Source organism: Panulirus ornatus, chromosome 2, assembly GCF_036320965.1.
Source record: "Panulirus ornatus isolate Po-2019 chromosome 2, ASM3632096v1, whole genome shotgun sequence".
In the NCBI taxonomy this organism is placed as follows: Eukaryota; Metazoa; Arthropoda; class Malacostraca; order Decapoda; family Palinuridae; genus Panulirus; species Panulirus ornatus.
The window spans coordinates 74,029,354-74,048,241 of NC_092225.1; the positions used below are offsets into that span (position 1 = coordinate 74,029,354).

At 42.7% G+C, this 18,888-nt stretch overlaps 1 protein-coding gene across 9 annotated transcripts in view; it reads left to right on the forward strand.

The window, feature by feature from the left end:
* LOC139757219 (ATP-dependent RNA helicase DHX30-like) overlaps nucleotides 1-18,888 on the forward strand; it is a 203,034-nt gene that overhangs the window by 134,014 nt on the left and 50,132 nt on the right. For all 9 annotated transcript variants that reach the window (XR_011714551.1, XM_071677402.1, XM_071677435.1 and 6 more), the window contains one exon: nucleotides 13,283-13,414. Coding sequence is in view for 8 of the 9 variants with exons in the window: in XM_071677402.1 (XP_071533503.1) it covers nucleotides 13,283-13,414 (132 nt within the window). In the remaining variant the exon portion in view is untranslated. The remainder of the gene's footprint in view (nucleotides 1-13,282; nucleotides 13,415-18,888) is intronic.

An 18,888-nucleotide genomic window follows, 5' to 3' on the forward strand; every position in this document is an offset into this window, starting at 1 on the left:
AGTTGTGTGCAGGAGGGTGGATGTGCTGGAAATGAGATGTTTGAGGACAGTATGTGGTGTGAGGTGGTTTGATCGAGTAAGTAATAATAGGGTAAGAGAGATGTGTGGTAATAAAAAGAGTGTGGTTGAGAGAGCAAAAGAGGGTGTAATAAAAAGAGTGTGGTTGAGAGAGCAGAAGAGGGTGTGTTGAAATGGTTTGGTCACATGGAGAGAATGAGTGAGGAAAGATTGACCAAAAGGATATATGTGTCGGAGGTGGAGGGGATGAGGAGAAGTAGGAGACCAAATTGGAGGTGGAAAGATGGAGTGAAAAAGGTTTTGAGTGATCGGGGCCTGAATATGCAGGAGGGTGAAAGGTTTGCAAAGAATAGAGTGAATTGGAATGATGTGGTATAACGGGGTCGATGTGCTGTCAATGGATTGAACCAGGGCATGTAAAGCGTCTGGGGTAAACCATGGAAAGTTTTGTGGGGCCTGGATGTGGAAAGGGAGCTGTGGTTACAGTGCATTATTACATGACAGGTAGAGACTGAGTGTGAACGAATTGGGCCTTTGTTGTCTTTTCCTAGCACTACCACACACACATGAGGGGGGAGGGGGATGTTATTCCATGTGTGTCGAGGTGGCGATGGGAATAAATAAAGGCAGACAGTGTGATTTATGTACATGTGTATATATGTATACATCTGTGTGTGTATATATATGTGTTCATTGAGATGTATAGGTATGTATATTTGCGTGTTTGAATGTGCATGTATATACATGTGTATGTGGGTGGGTTGGGCAATTCTTTCGTCTGTTTCCTTGCGCTCCCTTGCTAACGCGGGAGACAATGACAAAGCAAAATAATGATAAAAAAAGATGATAGTGCACATGACATTTTTGTACTGCATATATGTTATTTTCTATTTTTTATTATACTTTGTCACTATCTCCCGTGTTAGCGAGATAGTGCAAGGAAACAGACGAAAGAATGGCCCAACCCACCCACATACACATGTATATGTATACATGCCCACATACACACATATACATATCTATACATTTCAAGGTATACATACATATACATACACAGACATATACATATATACACGTACACATTCATACTTTCTGCCTTCATCTATTCCCATAGCCACCTCGCCACACATGAAATGCCAACCCCCTCCCCCTGCACGTGCGTGAGATAGCGCTACGGAAAGACAACAAAGGCCACATTTGTTCACACTCAGTCTTTAGCTGTCATATGTAATGCACCGTAACCACAGCTCCCTTTCCACATCCAAGCCCCACAAAACTTTCCATGGTTTACCTCGACACTTCACATGCCCTGTTTCAATCCATTGACAGCATGTCGACTTCAGTATACCACATCGTTCCACTTCACTCTATTCCTTGCACATCTTTCACCCTCCTGTATGTTCAGGGCTCAATCGCTCAAAATCTTTTTTATTCCATTCTTCCACCTCCAATTTGTTCTCCCACTTCTCATTCCCTCCACCTCTGACTCATATATCCTCTTGGTCAATCTTTCCTCACTCATTCTCTCCATGTGACCAAACATTTCAATACACCCTCTTCTGCTCTCTCAACTATGCTCTTTTTATTACCACACATCTCTCTTACCCTTTCATTACTTACTTGATCAAACCACCTCACGCGCCATATGTTATCCTCAAACATCTCATTTTCAACACATCCACCCTCCTCCGCACAACCCTTTCTATATCCTGTGCCTTGCATCCATATAATATTGTTGGAACCACTATTCCTTCAGACATACCCATTTTTGCTCTCTGGATAACATTGTGGCCTTCCACACATTCTTCAACACTCCCAGAACCTTTATCCCCCTACCCCACCCGGTGACTCACTTCCGCTGTATACACTTCCGCTACTGCTAAATCCACTCCCAGATATATAAAACACCTCACTTCCTCCAGTTTTTTACCATTCAGAATTACCTCCCAATTGACTTGTCCCTAAACCCTACTGAGCCTGATAACCTTGCTGTTATTCACATTTACTCTCAGCTTTCTTCTCTCAGACACTTTACCAAACTCAGTCACCGGCTTTTGCAGTTTCTCACCCGAATCGGCCACCAGCGCTGTATCATCATTGAAAAACAACTGACTCACTTCTCAGGCCCTCTCATCCACAACAGACTGTATACTTGCCCCTGTTTCCAAAACTCTTGCATTCACCTCCCTAACAACCCCATCCATAAACAAATTAAACAACCATGGAGATATCACCAATCACTTACCTTTCTTTCTACTCGTACTTATGCCTTACATCCTCAATAAGAACTTTTCACTGCTTCTAGCAACTTATCTCCCACACCATATACTCTTAATACCTTCCACAGAGCATCCCTATCAATTCTATCAAATGACTTCTCCAGATCCATAAATGCTACATACAAATCCATTTGTTTTTCTAAGTATTTCTCACATACATTCTTCAAGGCAAACACCTGATCCACACATCCTCCACTACTTCTGAAACCACACTGCTCTTCAACAATCTAATGCTCTGTACATTCCTCGACCTTCTCAATCAATACCATCCCATATAATTTATCAGGAATACTCAACAAATTTATACCTCTGTAATTTGAACACTCACCTTTATCCCCTGTACCTTTGTACAATGGCTCTATGCATGCATTCTTTCAATCTTCAGGCACTTCACCATGAACCATGAATACATTGAATGTCTTTACCAACCAGTCAACAATATAGTCACCCCCCTTTTTTTTATGAGTTCCACTGCACTACCATCCAAACCAGCCGCCTTGTCGGCTTTTATCTTCCACAAGGGTTTCATTACCTCTTCTCTGTTTACCAAACCATTCTCCCTGACCCTCTCACTTCACACACCACCTCAACCAAAACACCTCATATCTGCCAGTCTATCATCAAACACATTCAACAAACCTTCAAAATACTCACTCCATCTCCTCACCCCACCACCACCTGTTACCACCTCCCACCAGCCCCCCTCACCGATATCCCCATTTGTTCTCTTGTCCCACGCACCCGATTTACCTCCTTCCAAAACATCTTCCCACTCTCCCTAAAATTTAATGATACTCTCTCACCCCAACTCCCACCCGCCCTCTCTTTCACCTCTTGCACCTTTTTCTCGACCTCCAGCCACTTTCTTTTATACATCTCCCAGTCATTTGCACTACTTCCCTGCTAAAATCATCCAAACGCCTCTCTCCTCCCTCCCACCAGCAGCTTTACTTCCTCATTCCACCACTTACCACCCCCTCCAACCTAGCCACCTCCCACCTTTCCCACGCCACAAGCATCCCTTGCACAAGATATCACCACTTTCCTAAATACATCCCATTTTACCCCACTCCCCTTATGTCATTTGCTCTCACCTTTTGCCATTCTTCTCTCAATCTCTCCTGGTACTTCCTCACACAAGTCTCCTTTCGAAGCTCTCTCTCTCTCACCACTCTCTTCCCCCTAACATTCTCTCTTCTTTTTTGAAAACCTCTACAAATCTTCACCCTCACCGAGACAAGATAATGATCAGACATCCCCCCAGCTACCCCTCTCAGCACAACCACATCCAAAAGTCTCTCTTTCACATGCCCATCAAGTAATACACAATCCAATAATGCTCTCTGACCATCTCTTTCACTCTCATACTTATATTTATGTAAATCTCTCTTTTTATACCAGGTATTCCCAATCACCAGTCCTTCCTCAGCACACAAATCTACATACTCTTCACCATTTCCATTTACAACACTGAACACCCCATGTACCCCCAACTTACCTCATCTGCCTCATTAGTCACCTTTGCATTCAAATCACCTATCATTATAATCTGGTCTTGTGCATCAAAACTGCTAACACACTCACTGAGCTGCTCCCAAAACACTTGCCTCTCGTGATCTTTCTTTTCATGACCAGGTGCATAGTCACCAATAATCACCCATCTCTCTCCATCCACTTCCAGTTTTACCCATATCAGTCTAGAGTTTACTATCTTACACTCTATCACATGAATCCCACCACTCCTGCTTCAGGAGTAGTGCTACTCCTTCCTTTGCTTTTGTCCTCTCACCAACTCTTGACTTTACTCCCAAGACATTCCCAAACCACTCTTCCCCTTTATCCTTGAGCTTCGTTTGACCCAGAGCCAAAATATCCAGGTTCCTTTCCTCAGACACACTACCTGTCTCTCCTTTTTTCTCATCTTGGTTACATTCACACACATTTAGACACCCCAAATCTGAGCCTTCGATGAGGATGAGCACTCCCTGCATGACTCCTTCTTCTGTTTCCCCTTATAGAGACTTAAAACCCTTTTAGAAACTTAAAATGCAAGGAGTGGAGGGTTTGTAGCCCCCCCATTCCTGCCCCCTGTAGTTGACTTCTACGACAGGTGGGAATATTAAAATGCAAGGAGTGGAGGGTTTGTAGCCCCCATTCCTGCCCCTGTAGTTGACTTCTATGACAGGTGGGGAATACGTGGAAAGTATTCTTTCTCCCTTATCCCAGGGATATCATATATTAACATAAATAATGGGTGAAAGAATACTTCCCACGCATTCCTCGCGTGTCGTAGAAAGCGACTAGAGGGGACGGGAGCGGGGGTCCAGAAATCCTCCCCTCCTTGTACTTTTTTAACTATCTAAAATGGGAAACAGAAAAAGGAGTCACGCGGGGAGTGCTCATCCTCCTCGAAGGCTCAGATTGGGGTGCCTAAATGTGTGTGGATGTAACCAAGATGTGAAAAAAGGAGAGATAGGTAGTATGTTTGAGGAAAGGAACCTGGATGTTTTGGCTCTGAGTGAAACGAAGCTCAAGGGTAAAGGGGAAGATTGGTTTGGGAAGGTCTTGGGAGTAAAGTCAGGGGTTAGTGAGAAGACAAGAGCAAGGGAAGGAGTAGCAATACTCCTGAAACAGGAGTTGTGGGAGTATGTGATAGAATGTAAGAAAGTAAATTCTTGATTAATATGGGTAAAACTGAAAGTTGATGGAGAGAGATGGGTGATTATCGGTGCATATGCACCTGGGCATGAGAAGAAAGATCATGAGAGGCAAGTGTTTTGGGAGCAGCTGAATGAGTGTGTTAGTGGTTTTGATGCACGAGACTGGTTATAGTGATGGGTGATTTGAATGCAAAGGTGAGTAATGTGGCAGTTGAGGGAATAATTGGTACACATGGGGTGTTCAGTGTTGTAAATGGAAATGGTGAAGAGCTTGTAGATTTATGTGCTGAAAAAGGACTGATGATTGGGAATACCTGGTTTAAAAAGCGAGATATACATAAGTATACTTATGTAAGTAGGAGAGATGGCCAGAGAGCGTTATTGGATTATGCGTTAATTGACAGGCGCGAGAAAGAGAGACTTTTGGATGTTAATGTGCTGAGAGGTGCAACTGGAGGGATGTCTGATCATTATCTTGTGGAGGCTAAGGTGAAGATTTGTATGGGTTTTCAGAAAAGAAGAGTGAATGTTGGGGTGAAGAGGGTGGTGAGAGTAAGTGAGCTTGGGAAGGAGACTTCTGTGAGGAAGTTCCAGGAGAGACTGAGTACAGAATGGAAAAAGGTGAGAACAATGGAAATAAGGGGAGTAGGGGAGGAATGGGATGTATTTAGGGAATCAGTGATGGATTGCACAAAAGATGCTTGTGGCATGAGAAGCGTGGGAGGTGGGTTGATTAGAAAGGGTAGTGAGTGGTGGGATGAAGAAGTAAGAGTATTAGTGAAAGAGAAGAGAGAGGCATTTGGACGATTTTTGCAGGGAAAAAATGCAATTGAGTGGGAGATGTATAAAAGAAAGAGACAGGAGGTCAAGAGAAAGGTGCAAGAGGTGAAAAAAAGGGCAAATGAGAGTTGGGGTGAGAGAGTATCATTAAATTTTAGGGAGAATAAAAAGATGTTCTGGAAGGAGGTAAATAAAGTGCGTAAGACAAGGGAGCAAATGGGAACTTCAGTGAAGGGCGCAAATGGGGAGGTGATAACAAGTAGTGGTGATGTGAGAAGGAGATGGAGTGAGTATTCTGAAGGTTTGTTGAATGTGTTTGATGATAGAGTGGCAGATATAGGGTGTTTTGGTCGAGGTGGTGTGCAAAGAGAGAGGGTTAGGGAAAATGATTTGGTAAACAGAGAAGAGGTAGTAAAAGCTTTGCGGAAGATGAAAGCCGGCAAGGCAGCAGGTTTGGATGGTATTGCAGTGGAATTGATTAAAAAAGGGGGTGACTGTATTGTTGACTGGTTGGTAAGGTTATTTAATGTATGTATGACTCATGGTGAGGTGCCTGAGGATTGGCGGAATGCGTGCATAGTGCCATTGTACAAAGGCAAAGGGGATAAGAGTGAGTGCTCAAATTACAGAGGTATAAGTTTGTTGAGTATTCCTGGTAAATTATATGGGAGGGTATTGATTGAGAGGGTGAAGGCATGTACAGAGCATCAGATTGGGGAAGAGCAGTGTGGTTTCAGAAGTGGTAGAGGATGTGTGGATCAGGTGTTTGCTTTGAAGAATGTATGTGAGAAATACTTAGAAAAGCAAATGGATTTGTATGTAGCATTTATGGATCTGGAGAAGGCATATGATAGAGTTGATAGAGATGCTCTGTGGAAGGTATTAAGAATATATGGTGTGGGAGGCAAGTTGTTAGAAGCAGTGAAAAGTTTTTATCGAGGATGTAAGGCATGTGTACGTGTAGGAAGAGAGGAAAGTGATTGGTTCTCAGTGAATGTAGGTTTGTGGCAGGGGTGTGTGATGTCTCCATGGTTGTTTAATTTGTTTATGGATGGGGTTGTTAGGGAGGTGAATGCAAGAGTTTTGGAAAGAGGGGCAAGTATGAAGTCTGTTGGGGATGAGAGAGCTTGGGAAGTGAGTCAGTTGTTGTTCGCTGATGATACAGCGCTGGTGGCTGATGCATGTGAGAAACTGCAGAAGCTGGTGACTGAGTTTGGTAAAGTGTGTGAAAGAAGAAAGTTAAGAGTAAATGTGAATAAGAGCAAGGTTATTAGGTACAGTAGGGTTGAGGGTCAAGTCAATTGGGAGGTGAGTTTGAATGGAGAAAAACTGGAGGAAGTAAAGTGTTTTAGATATCTGGGAGTGGATCTGGCAGCGGATGGAACCATGGAAGCGGAAGTGGATCATAGGATGGAGGAGGGGGCGAAAATTCTGGGAGCCTTGAAGAATGTGTGGAAGTCGAGAACATTATCTCGGAAAGCAAAAATGGGTATGTTTGAAGGAATAGTGGTTCCAACAATGTTGTATGGTTGCGAGGCGTGGGCTATGGATAGAGTTGTGCGCAGGAGGATGGATGTGCTGGAAATGAGATGTTTGAGGACAATGTGTGGTGTGAGTTGGTTTGATAGAGTAAGTAACGTAAGGGTAAGAGAGATGTGTGGAAATAAAAAGAGCGTGGTTGAGAGAGCAGAAGAGGGTGTTTTGAAATGGTTTGGGCACATGGAGAGAATGAGTGAGGAAAGATTGACCAAGAGGATATATGTGTCGGAGGTGGAGGGAACGAGGAGAAGAGGGAGACCAAATTGGAGGTGGAAAGATGGAGTGAAAAAGATTTTGTGTGATCGGGGCCTGAACATGCAGGAGGGTGAAAGGAGGGCAAGGAATAGAGTGAATTGGAGCGATGTGGTATACCGGGGTTGACGTGCTGTCAGTGGATTGAATCAAGGCATGTGAAGCGTCTGGGGTAAACCATGGAAAGCTGTGTAGGTATGTATATTTGCGTGTGTGGACGTATGTATATACATGTGTATGGGGCGGGGTTGGGCCATTTCTTTCGTCTGTTTCCTTGCGCTACCTCGCAGACGCGGGAGACAGCGACAAAGCAAAAAGAAAAAGAAAAAAAAAATAATGGGGATAAGGGAGAAAGAATACTTCCCACGCATTCCTCACGTGTCGTAGAAGACAACTAAAGGGGACGGGAGCAGGGGACCAGAAACCCTCCCCTCGTATTTTGACTGTCTAAAAGGGGAAACAGAAGGAATCACGCGGGGAGTGCTCATCCTCCTCGAAGGCTCAGATTGGGCATGAGAAGAAAGATCATGAGAGGCAAGTGTTTTGGGAGCAGCTGAATGAGTGTGTTAGTGGTTTTGATGCACGAGACTGGGTTATAGTGATGGGTGATTTGAATGCAAAGGTGAGTAATGTGGCAGTTGAGGGAATAATTGGTATGCATGGGGTGTTCAGTGTTGTAAATGGAAATGGTGAAGAGCTTGTAGGTTTATGTGCTGAAAAAGGACTGGTGATTGGGAAAAAATGGTTTAAAAAGTGAGATAGACATAAGTATACGTATGTAAGTAGGAGAGATGGCCAGAGAGCGTTATTGGATTACGTGTTAATTGATAGGCGCGCGAAAGAGAGATTTTTGGATGTTAATGTGCTGAGAGGTGCAACTGGAGGGATGTCTGATCATTATCTTGTGGAGGCGAAGGTGAAGATTTGTAGGGGTTTTCAGAAAAGAAGAGAGAATGTTGGGGTGAAGAGAGTGGTGAGAGTAAGTGAGCTTGGGAAGGAGACTTGTGTGAGGAAGTACCAGGAGAGACTGAGTACAGAATGGAAAAAGGTGAGAACAAAGGAGGTAAGGGGAGTGGGGGAGGAATGGGATGTATTTAGGGAAGCAGTGATGGATTGCGCAAAAGATGCTTGTGGCATGAGAAGCGTGGGAGGTGGGTTGATTAGAAAGGGTAGTGAGTGGTGGGATGAAGAAGTAAGATTATTAGTGAAAGAGAAGAGAGAGGCATTTGGATGATTTTTGCATGGAAAAAATGCAAATGAGTGGGAGATGTATAAAAGAAAGAGGCAGGAGGTCAAGAGAAAGGTGCAAGAGGTGAAAAAGAGGGCAAATGAGAGTTGGGGTGAGAGAGTATCATTAAATTTTAGGGAGATTAAAAAGATGTTCTGGAAGGAGGTAAATAAAGTGCGTAAGACAAGGGAGCAAATGGGAACCTCAGTGAAGGGGCCCAATGGGGAGGTGATAACAAGTAGTGATGATGTGAGGAGATTGAGTGAGTATTTTGAAGGTTTGTTGAATGTGTTTGATGATAGAGTGGCAGATATAGGGTGTTTTTGTGGAGGTGGTGTGCAAAGTGAGAGGGTTAGGGAAAATGATTTGGTAAACAGAGAAGAGGTAGTAAAAGCTTTGCGGAAGATGAAAGCCGGCAAAGCAGCAGGTTTGGATGGTATTGCAGTGGAATCTATTAAAAAAGGGGGTGACTGTATTGTTGACTGGTTGGTAAGGTTATTTAATGTATGTATGACTCATGGTGAGGTGCCTGAGGATTGGCGGAATGCTTGCATAGTGCCATTGTACAAAGGCAAAGGGGATAAGAGTGAGTGCTCAAATTACAGAGGTATAAGTTTGTTGAGTATTCCTGGTAAATTGTATGGGAGGGTATTGATTGAGAGAGTGAAGGCATGTACAGAGCATCAGATTGGGGAAGAGCAGTGTGGTTTCAGAAGTGGTAGAGGATGTGTGGATCAGGTGTTTGCTTTGAAGAATGTATGTGAGAAATACTTAGAAAAGCGAATGGATTTGTATGTAGCATTTATGGATCTGGAGAAGGCATATGATAGAGTTGATAGAGTTGCTCTGTGGAAGGTATTAAGAATATATGGTGTGGGAGGCAAATTTTTAGAAGCAGTGAAAAGTTTTTATCGAGGATGTAAGGCATGTGTACGTGTAGGAAGAGAGGAAAGTGATTGGTTCTCAGTGAATGTAGGTTTGTGGCAGGGGTGTGTGATGTCTCCATGGTTAATTTGTGTATGGATGGGGTTGTTAGGGAGATAAATGCAAGAGTCTTGGAAAGAGGGGCAAGTATGCAGTCTGTTGTGGATGAGAGAGCTTGGGAAGTGAGTCAGTTGTTGTTCGCTGATAATATAGTGCTGGTGGTTGATTCATGTGAGAAACTGCAGAAGCTGGTGACTGAGTTTTGTAAAGTGTGTGAAAGAAGAAAGCTGAGAGTAAATGTGAATAAGAGCAAGGTTATTAGGTACAGTAGGGTTGAGGGTCAAGTCAATTGGGAGGTAAGTTTGAATGGAGAAAAACTGGAGGAAGTAAAGTGTTTTAGATATCTGGGAGTGGATTTGGCAGTGGATGGAACCATGGAAGCGGAAGTGAATCATAGGGTGGGGGAGGGGGCGAAAATCCTGGGAGCCTTGAAAAATGTGTGGAAGTCAAGAACATTATCTCGGAAAGCAAAAATGGGTCTGTTTGAAGGAATAGTGGTTCCAACAATGTTGTATGGTTGCGAGGCGTGGGCTATGGATAGAGTTGTGTGCAGGAGGGTGGATGTGCTGGAAATGAGATGTTTGAGGACAGTATGTGGTGTGAGGTGGTTTGATCGAGTAAGTAATAATAGGGTAAGAGAGATGTGTGGTAATAAAAAGAGTGTGGTTGAGAGAGCAAAAGAGGGTGTAATAAAAAGAGTGTGGTTGAGAGAGCAGAAGAGGGTGTGTTGAAATGGTTTGGTCACATGGAGAGAATGAGTGAGGAAAGATTGACCAAAAGGATATATGTGTCGGAGGTGGAGGGGATGAGGAGAAGTAGGAGACCAAATTGGAGGTGGAAAGATGGAGTGAAAAAGGTTTTGAGTGATCGGGGCCTGAATATGCAGGAGGGTGAAAGGTTTGCAAAGAATAGAGTGAATTGGAATGATGTGGTATAACGGGGTCGATGTGCTGTCAATGGATTGAACCAGGGCATGTAAAGCGTCTGGGGTAAACCATGGAAAGTTTTGTGGGGCCTGGATGTGGAAAGGGAGCTGTGGTTACAGTGCATTATTACATGACAGGTAGAGACTGAGTGTGAACGAATTGGGCCTTTGTTGTCTTTTCCTAGCACTACCACACACACATGAGGGGGGAGGGGGATGTTATTCCATGTGTGTCGAGGTGGCGATGGGAATAAATAAAGGCAGACAGTGTGATTTATGTACATGTGTATATATGTATACATCTGTGTGTGTATATATATGTGTTCATTGAGATGTATAGGTATGTATATTTGCGTGTTTGAATGTGCATGTATATACATGTGTATGTGGGTGGGTTGGGCAATTCTTTCGTCTGTTTCCTTGCGCTCCCTTGCTAACGCGGGAGACAATGACAAAGCAAAATAATGATAAAAAAAGATGATAGTGCACATGACATTTTTGTACTGCATATATGTTATTTTCTATTTTTTATTATACTTTGTCACTATCTCCCGTGTTAGCGAGATAGTGCAAGGAAACAGACGAAAGAATGGCCCAACCCACCCACATACACATGTATATGTATACATGCCCACATACACACATATACATATCTATACATTTCAAGGTATACATACATATACATACACAGACATATACATATATACACGTACACATTCATACTTTCTGCCTTCATCTATTCCCATAGCCACCTCGCCACACATGAAATGCCAACCCCCTCCCCCTGCACGTGCATGAGATAGCGCTACGGAAAGACAACAAAGGCCACATTTGTTCACACTCAGTCTTTAGCTGTCATATGTAATGCACCGTAACCACAGCTCCCTTTCCACATCCAAGCCCCACAAAACTTTCCATGGTTTACCTCGACACTTCACATGCCCTGTTTCAATCCATTGACAGCATGTCGACTTCAGTATACCACATCGTTCCACTTCACTCTATTCCTTGCACATCTTTCACCCTCCTGTATGTTCAGGGCTCAATCGCTCAAAATCTTTTTTATTCCATTCTTCCACCTCCAATTTGTTCTCCCACTTCTCATTCCCTCCACCTCTGACTCATATATCCTCTTGGTCAATCTTTCCTCACTCATTCTCTCCATGTGACCAAACATTTCAATACACCCTCTTCTGCTCTCTCAACTATGCTCTTTTTATTACCACACATCTCTCTTACCCTTTCATTACTTACTTGATCAAACCACCTCACGCGCCATATGTTATCCTCAAACATCTCATTTTCAACACATCCACCCTCCTCCGCACAACCCTTTCTATATCCTGTGCCTTGCATCCATATAATATTGTTGGAACCACTATTCCTTCAGACATACCCATTTTTGCTCTCTGGATAACATTGTGGCCTTCCACACATTCTTCAACACTCCCAGAACCTTTATCCCCCTACCCCACCCGGTGACTCACTTCCGCTGTATACACTTCCGCTACTGCTAAATCCACTCCCAGATATATAAAACACCTCACTTCCTCCAGTTTTTTACCATTCAGAATTACCTCCCAATTGACTTGTCCCTAAACCCTACTGAGCCTGATAACCTTGCTGTTATTCACATTTACTCTCAGCTTTCTTCTCTCAGACACTTTACCAAACTCAGTCACCGGCTTTTGCAGTTTCTCACCCGAATCGGCCACCAGCGCTGTATCATCATTGAAAAACAACTGACTCACTTCTCAGGCCCTCTCATCCACAACAGACTGTATACTTGCCCCTGTTTCCAAAACTCTTGCATTCACCTCCCTAACAACCCCATCCATAAACAAATTAAACAACCATGGAGATATCACCAATCACTTACCTTTCTTTCTACTCGTACTTATGCCTTACATCCTCAATAAGAACTTTTCACTGCTTCTAGCAACTTATCTCCCACACCATATACTCTTAATACCTTCCACAGAGCATCCCTATCAATTCTATCAAATGACTTCTCCAGATCCATAAATGCTACATACAAATCCATTTGTTTTTCTAAGTATTTCTCACATACATTCTTCAAGGCAAACACCTGATCCACACATCCTCCACTACTTCTGAAACCACACTGCTCTTCAACAATCTAATGCTCTGTACATTCCTCGACCTTCTCAATCAATACCATCCCATATAATTTATCAGGAATACTCAACAAATTTATACCTCTGTAATTTGAACACTCACCTTTATCCCCTGTACCTTTGTACAATGGCTCTATGCATGCATTCTTTCAATCTTCAGGCACTTCACCGTGAACCATACATACAATGAATATCCTCAACAACCAGTTAACAACACAGTTGTTGTTGACTGTTTGGTGTGTTGTTGTATGACATATATGATATATGATTTATTGGTATCATTAAGGAAATAACATAGTCTAGCAATTTTTTATTTCATATCCTGGGAAATTTAGCAACAAACATGTACATGTAAAAAAAAAAGAAAAGAAAAGCAATGCACTGTGAAAAACAGCTTGAAAAATTTAGAATGAGTAGAAATATTCACATGCCTGGTTCACCTCAGAATTGGTTGTTGTTACTGTTATTTGTTTCCATAGGTACCACAAATGATAATGGACCAATGGATTGAAGAAGGCAGAGGAACTGAATGTAATATCCTTGTAACCCAGCCAAGACGGATATCTGCAGTTTCTTTGGCAAAACAAGTCGCAAAAGAAAGAGGTGAAAAGGTAAAGTAAATGACAGGACCAAAATCCAAATGTATATAGAAAATTATTTTTTTTTTCCATAATACATATTTGAACTTTGGTCTTCCATGATGTAAATGGAAGAATGTGGAATTAGAACAGAAGTTGAAGTTATTTAAACATACACTGTTACGAGCAGTGCCACTTCATGTATATCTGAGTGATCAGCGCCTCTTTTGATGTAAATGGAAGTATCTGTGATTAGGGCCAAAGATGGGGTTATGTAAGATATGTTGCATAGACTTTTATATTGTATATTCAACATACTGCTGCAGTGACATAATTACTTGCTTTGTAATTATCTCCAGCAACTAAGATTTATCACGGACTTCTTGTAAAGAGCATACTGTGGCTGTAAGTAATCAAATTGTGTCAAGCATTGTTGATTATTATATTGTAATTACTGTATGTTTGTGGAGTATGAGTGCTGCTATTTTATTCTCTTGATAAGTTAGTGCCACCCAGTGATATATTTCACTTAGACCTGAACCCATATTCATATAATGATGCTCATTGAAATAGCTTTGTAATACCCACGCTGAACTACCACTGGCAGAGGAATTTTTGCTACCTCTAGGGACAATTGCCGATGGTAATGTCAGAGTACCGGCAGCGATTGCAGGGAATGTGCCAATGCCTACAGATTTGAAAAACTGGCAAGAGGGCCCCTATATAAGGGAGCCAGCTATCTCCCCTTCTTACAAGAATCCTATACCTGTATACCTTTTCACAAGGGAATTGATGCTAAGCCAGGAAAAGCATAGAGAGCACATTTTGAAAAAGTGCTGATCTCAGCCGAAATTAGATATAGTGAGCTACATGACTAACAGACGCCATCTTATATCAACAAATCGAAGGTGATTATACAGTAGGCATTATGAAGAGACATTAAGCTACTGCCTGTTCTTGTCTGCATAAATTCCCAGAAGTTGCAGGAGCCAGCTGACAGCAGTGGGCTACTGAAATGTTCCAAAGAATAGGATTGAGTTTGAACTGTGGCCAAGTTAACCATCTCAAATTCTTCATGGCGCTCCTGTCATCTTGAACTGACAACTTGCTGATGATCAGACACAAGATATTGCCAGAGTCACACCATACACCCATCAGCTTAAGCGCGCAAACTACTTTATAGCCCCAACTACCGATCAACTCAGGTTGTATCACTGAGGTGAAGTTACTATTAAGCCCTAATACTTCAAGGAGAGATGGCCAGAGAGCGTTATTGGATTACGTGTTAATTGACAGGCACGCGAAAGAGAGACTTTTGGATGTTAATGTGCTGAGAGGTGCAACTGGAGGGATGTCTGATCATTATCTTGTGGAGGCTAAGGTGAAGATTTGTATGGGTTTTCAGAAAAGAAGAGTGAATGTTGGGGTGAAGAGGGTGGTGAGAGTAAGTGAGCTTGGGAAGGAGACTTGTGTGAGGAAGTACCAGGAGAGACTGAGTACAGAATGGAAAAAGGTGAGAACAATGGAAGTAAGGGGAGTGGGGGAGGAATGGGATGTATTTAGGGAATCAGTGATGGATTGTGCAAAAGATGCTTGTGGCATGAGAAGAGTGGGAGGTGGGTTGATTAGAAAGGGTAGTGAGTGGTAGGATGAAGAAGTAAGAGTATTAGTGAAAGAGAAGAGAGAGGCATTTGGACGATTTTTGCAGGGAAAAAATGCAATTGAGTGGGAGATGTATAAAAGAAAGAGACAGGAGGTCAAGAGAAAGGTGCAAGAGGTGAAAAAAAGGGCAAATGAGAGTTGGGGTGAGAGAGTATCATTAAATTTTAGGGAGAATAAAAAGATGTTCTGGAAGGAGGTAAATAAAGTGTGTAAGACAAGGGAGCAAATGGGAACTTCAGTGAAGGGCGCAAATGGGGAGGTGATAATAAGTAGTGGTGATGTGAGAAGGAGATGGAGTGAGTATTTTGAAGGTTTGTTGAATGTGTTTGATGATAGAGTGGCAGATATAGGGTGTTTTGGTCGAGGTGGTGTGCAAAGTGAGAGGGTTAGGGAAAATGATTTGGTAAACAGAGAAGAGGTAGTAAAAGCTTTGCGGAAGATGAAAGCCGGCAAGGCAGCAGGTTTGGATGGTATTGCAGTGGAATTTATTAAAAAAGGGGGTGACTGTATTGTTGACTGGTTGGTAAGGTTATTTAATGTATGTATGACTCATGGTGAGGTGCCTGAGGATTGGCGGAATGCGTGCATAGTGCCATTGTACAAAGGCAAAGGGGATGAGTGAGTGCTCAAATTACAGAGGTATAAGTTTGTTGAGTATTCCTGGTAAATTATATGGGAGGGTATTGATTGAGAGGGTGAAGGCATGTACAGAGCATCAGATTGGGGAAGAGCAGTGTGGTTTCAGAAGTGGTAGAGGATGTGTGGATCAGGTGTTTGCTTTGAAGAATGTATGTGAGAAATACTTAGAAAAGCAAATGGATTTGTATGTAGCATTTATGGATCTGGAGAAGGCATATGATAGAGTTGATAGAGATGCTCTGTGGAAGGTATTAAGAATATATGGTGTGGGAGGCAAGTTGTTAGAAGCAGTGAAAAGTTTTTATCGAGGATGTAAGGCATATGTACGTGTAGGAAGAGAGGAAAGTGATTGGTTCTCAGTGAATGTAGGTTTGTGGCAGGGGTGTGTGATGTCTCCATGGTTGTTTAATTTGTTTATGGATGGGGTTGTTAGGGAGGTGAATGCAAGAGTTTTGGAAAGAGGGGCAAGTATGAAGTCTGTTGTGGATGAGAGAGCTTGGGAAGTGAGTCAGTTGTTCGCTGATGATACAGCGCTGGTGGCTGATTCATGTGAGAAACTGCAGAAGCTGGTGACTGAGTTTGGTAAAGTGTGTGAAAGAAGAAAGTTAAGAGTAAATGTGAATAAGAGCAAGGTTATTAGGTACAGTAGGGTTGAGGGTCAAGTCAATTGGGAGGTGAGTTTGAATGGAGAAAAACTGGAGGAAGTGAAGTGTTTTAGATATCAGGGAGTGGATCTGGCAGCGGATGGAACCATGGAAGCGGAAGTGGATCATAGGGTGGGGGAGGGGGCGAAAATTCTGGGAGCCTTGAAGAATGTGTGGAAGTCGAGAACATTATCTCGGAAAGCAAAAATGGGTATGTTTGAAGGAATAGTGGTTCCAACAATGTATGGTTGCGAGGCGTGGGCTATGGATAGAGTTGTGCGCAGGAGGATGGATGTGCTGGAAATGAGATGTTTGAGGACAATGTGTGGTGTGAGTTGGTTTGATCGAGTAAGTAACGTAAGGGTAAGAGAGATGTGTGGAAATAAAAAGAGCGTGGTTGAGAGAGCAGAAGAGGGTGTTTTGAAATGGTTTGGGCACATGGAGAGAATGAGTGAGGAAAGATTGACCAAGAGGATATATGTGTCGGAGGTGGAGGGAACGAGGAGAAGAGGGAGACCAAATTGGAGGTGGAAAGATGGAGTGAAAAAGATTTTGTGTGATCGGGGCCTGAACATGCAGGAGGGTGAAAGGAGGGCAAGGAATAGAGTGAATTGGAGCGATGTGGTATACCGGGGTTGACGTGCTGTCAGTGGATTGAATCAAGGCATGTGAAGCGTCTGGGGTAAACCATGGAAAGCTGTGTAGGTATGTATATTTGCGTGTGTGGACGTATGTATATACATGTGTATGGGGGTGGGTTGGGCCATTTCTTTCATCTGTTTCCTTGTGCTACCTCGCAAATGCGGGAGACAGCGACAAAGCAAAAAAAAAAAAAAAAAAAACTTCAAGCACCATTGATATGTAGGTCTCATACCACTGAACAGTTGCAAGGGATCAAGTCACTACCAGTAATCTGGCTCTTTTCTATGAGCACCAGTCAAAATTCAGTAAAGGAAGGAAGAATATAAGATGTATAGATCAAGGAAAGCAAAGAAAGAGTAAATGAAGATTTTGGAGGAAAGGTGAGTGAAAAGTTTAGGGGAAATAAGAAATTATTCTGAAAGAAAGTGAAAGAGGAAAGAGGTAGACATAAGAGTGGCAATGGAAATTTGGAAAGTAAGGAAGGGGAGTTGCTAAATCAAAAGGAGGAGGTGAGAGGAGATGAAAAGAGTAATTTGAAGAACTGATGAGTTTAAGAAAAGGTGAGGCAGCAATCGTTACATGTGAGGGTTTGGAGGATGGAAGAAAAAGGATGTAAGTGCATTGCCTGATAATGAAGATGAATGAAGGAAAGGCATCTGGAGTGGATGAGATCACTGCTGAAATGTTGAAATAATGAGGAGTAAGTGTGATGAGAGTGGATGCATTTGATAAAAAATTTAGCATTAAAATAGGATGTTATGCCTGAAGATCAATTGAAGCTAACATTGTTTCTTTATCCAAAGGAAAAGTTCCTAAGAGTGTATATAGCAATTATAGAGGAGTAAGTGTGTTAAGTCATGTACAGAGCATCAGATTGGGGAAGAGCAGTGTGGTTTCAGAAGTGGTAGAGGATGTGTGGATCAGGTGTTTGCTTTGAAGAATGTATGTGAGAAATACTTAGAAAAGCAAATGGATTTGTATGTAGCATTTATGGATCTGGAGAAGGCATATGATAGAGTTGATAGAGATGCTCTGTGGAAGGTATTAAGAATATATGGTGTGGGAGGCAAGTTGTTAGAAGCAGTGAAAAGTTTTTATCGAGGATGTAAGGCATGTGTACGTGTAGGAAGAGAGGAAAGTGATTGGTTCTCAGTGAATGTAGGTTTGCGGCAGGGGTGTGTGATGTCTCCATGGTTGTTTAATTTGTTTATGGATGGGGTTGTTAGGGAGGTAAATGCAAGAGTCTTGGAAAGAGGGGCAAGTATGAAGTCTGTTGGGGATGAGAGAGCTTGGGAAGTGAGTCAGTTGTTGTTCGCTGATGATACAGCGCTGGTGGCGGATTCATGTGAGAAACTGCAGAAGCTGGTGACGGAGTTTGGTAAAGTGTGTGGAAGAAGAAAGTTAAGAGTAAATGTGAATAAGAGCAAGGTTATTAGGTACAGTAGGTTTGAGGGTCAAGTCAATTGGGAGGTGAGTTTGAATGGAGAAAAACTGGAGGAAGTGAAGTGTTTTAGATGTCTGGGAGTGGATCTGTCAGCGGATGGAACCATGGAAGCGGAAGTGGATCATAGGGTGGGGGAGGGGGCGAAAATTTTGGGAGCCTTGAAAAATGTGTGGAAGTCGAGAACATTATCCCGGAAAGCAAAAATGGGTATGTTTGAAGGAATAGTAGTTCCAACAATGTTGTATGGTTGCGAGGCGTGGGCTATGGATAGAGTTGTGCGCAGGAGGATGGATGTGCTGGAAATGAGATGTTTGAGGACAATTTGTGGTGTGAGGTGGTTTGATTGAGTAAGTAACGTAAGGGTAAGAGAGATGTGTGGAAATAAAAAGAGCGTGGTTGAGAGAGCAGAAGAGGGTGTTTTGAAATGGTTTGGGCACATGGAGAGAATGAGTGAGGAAAGATTGACCAAGAGGATA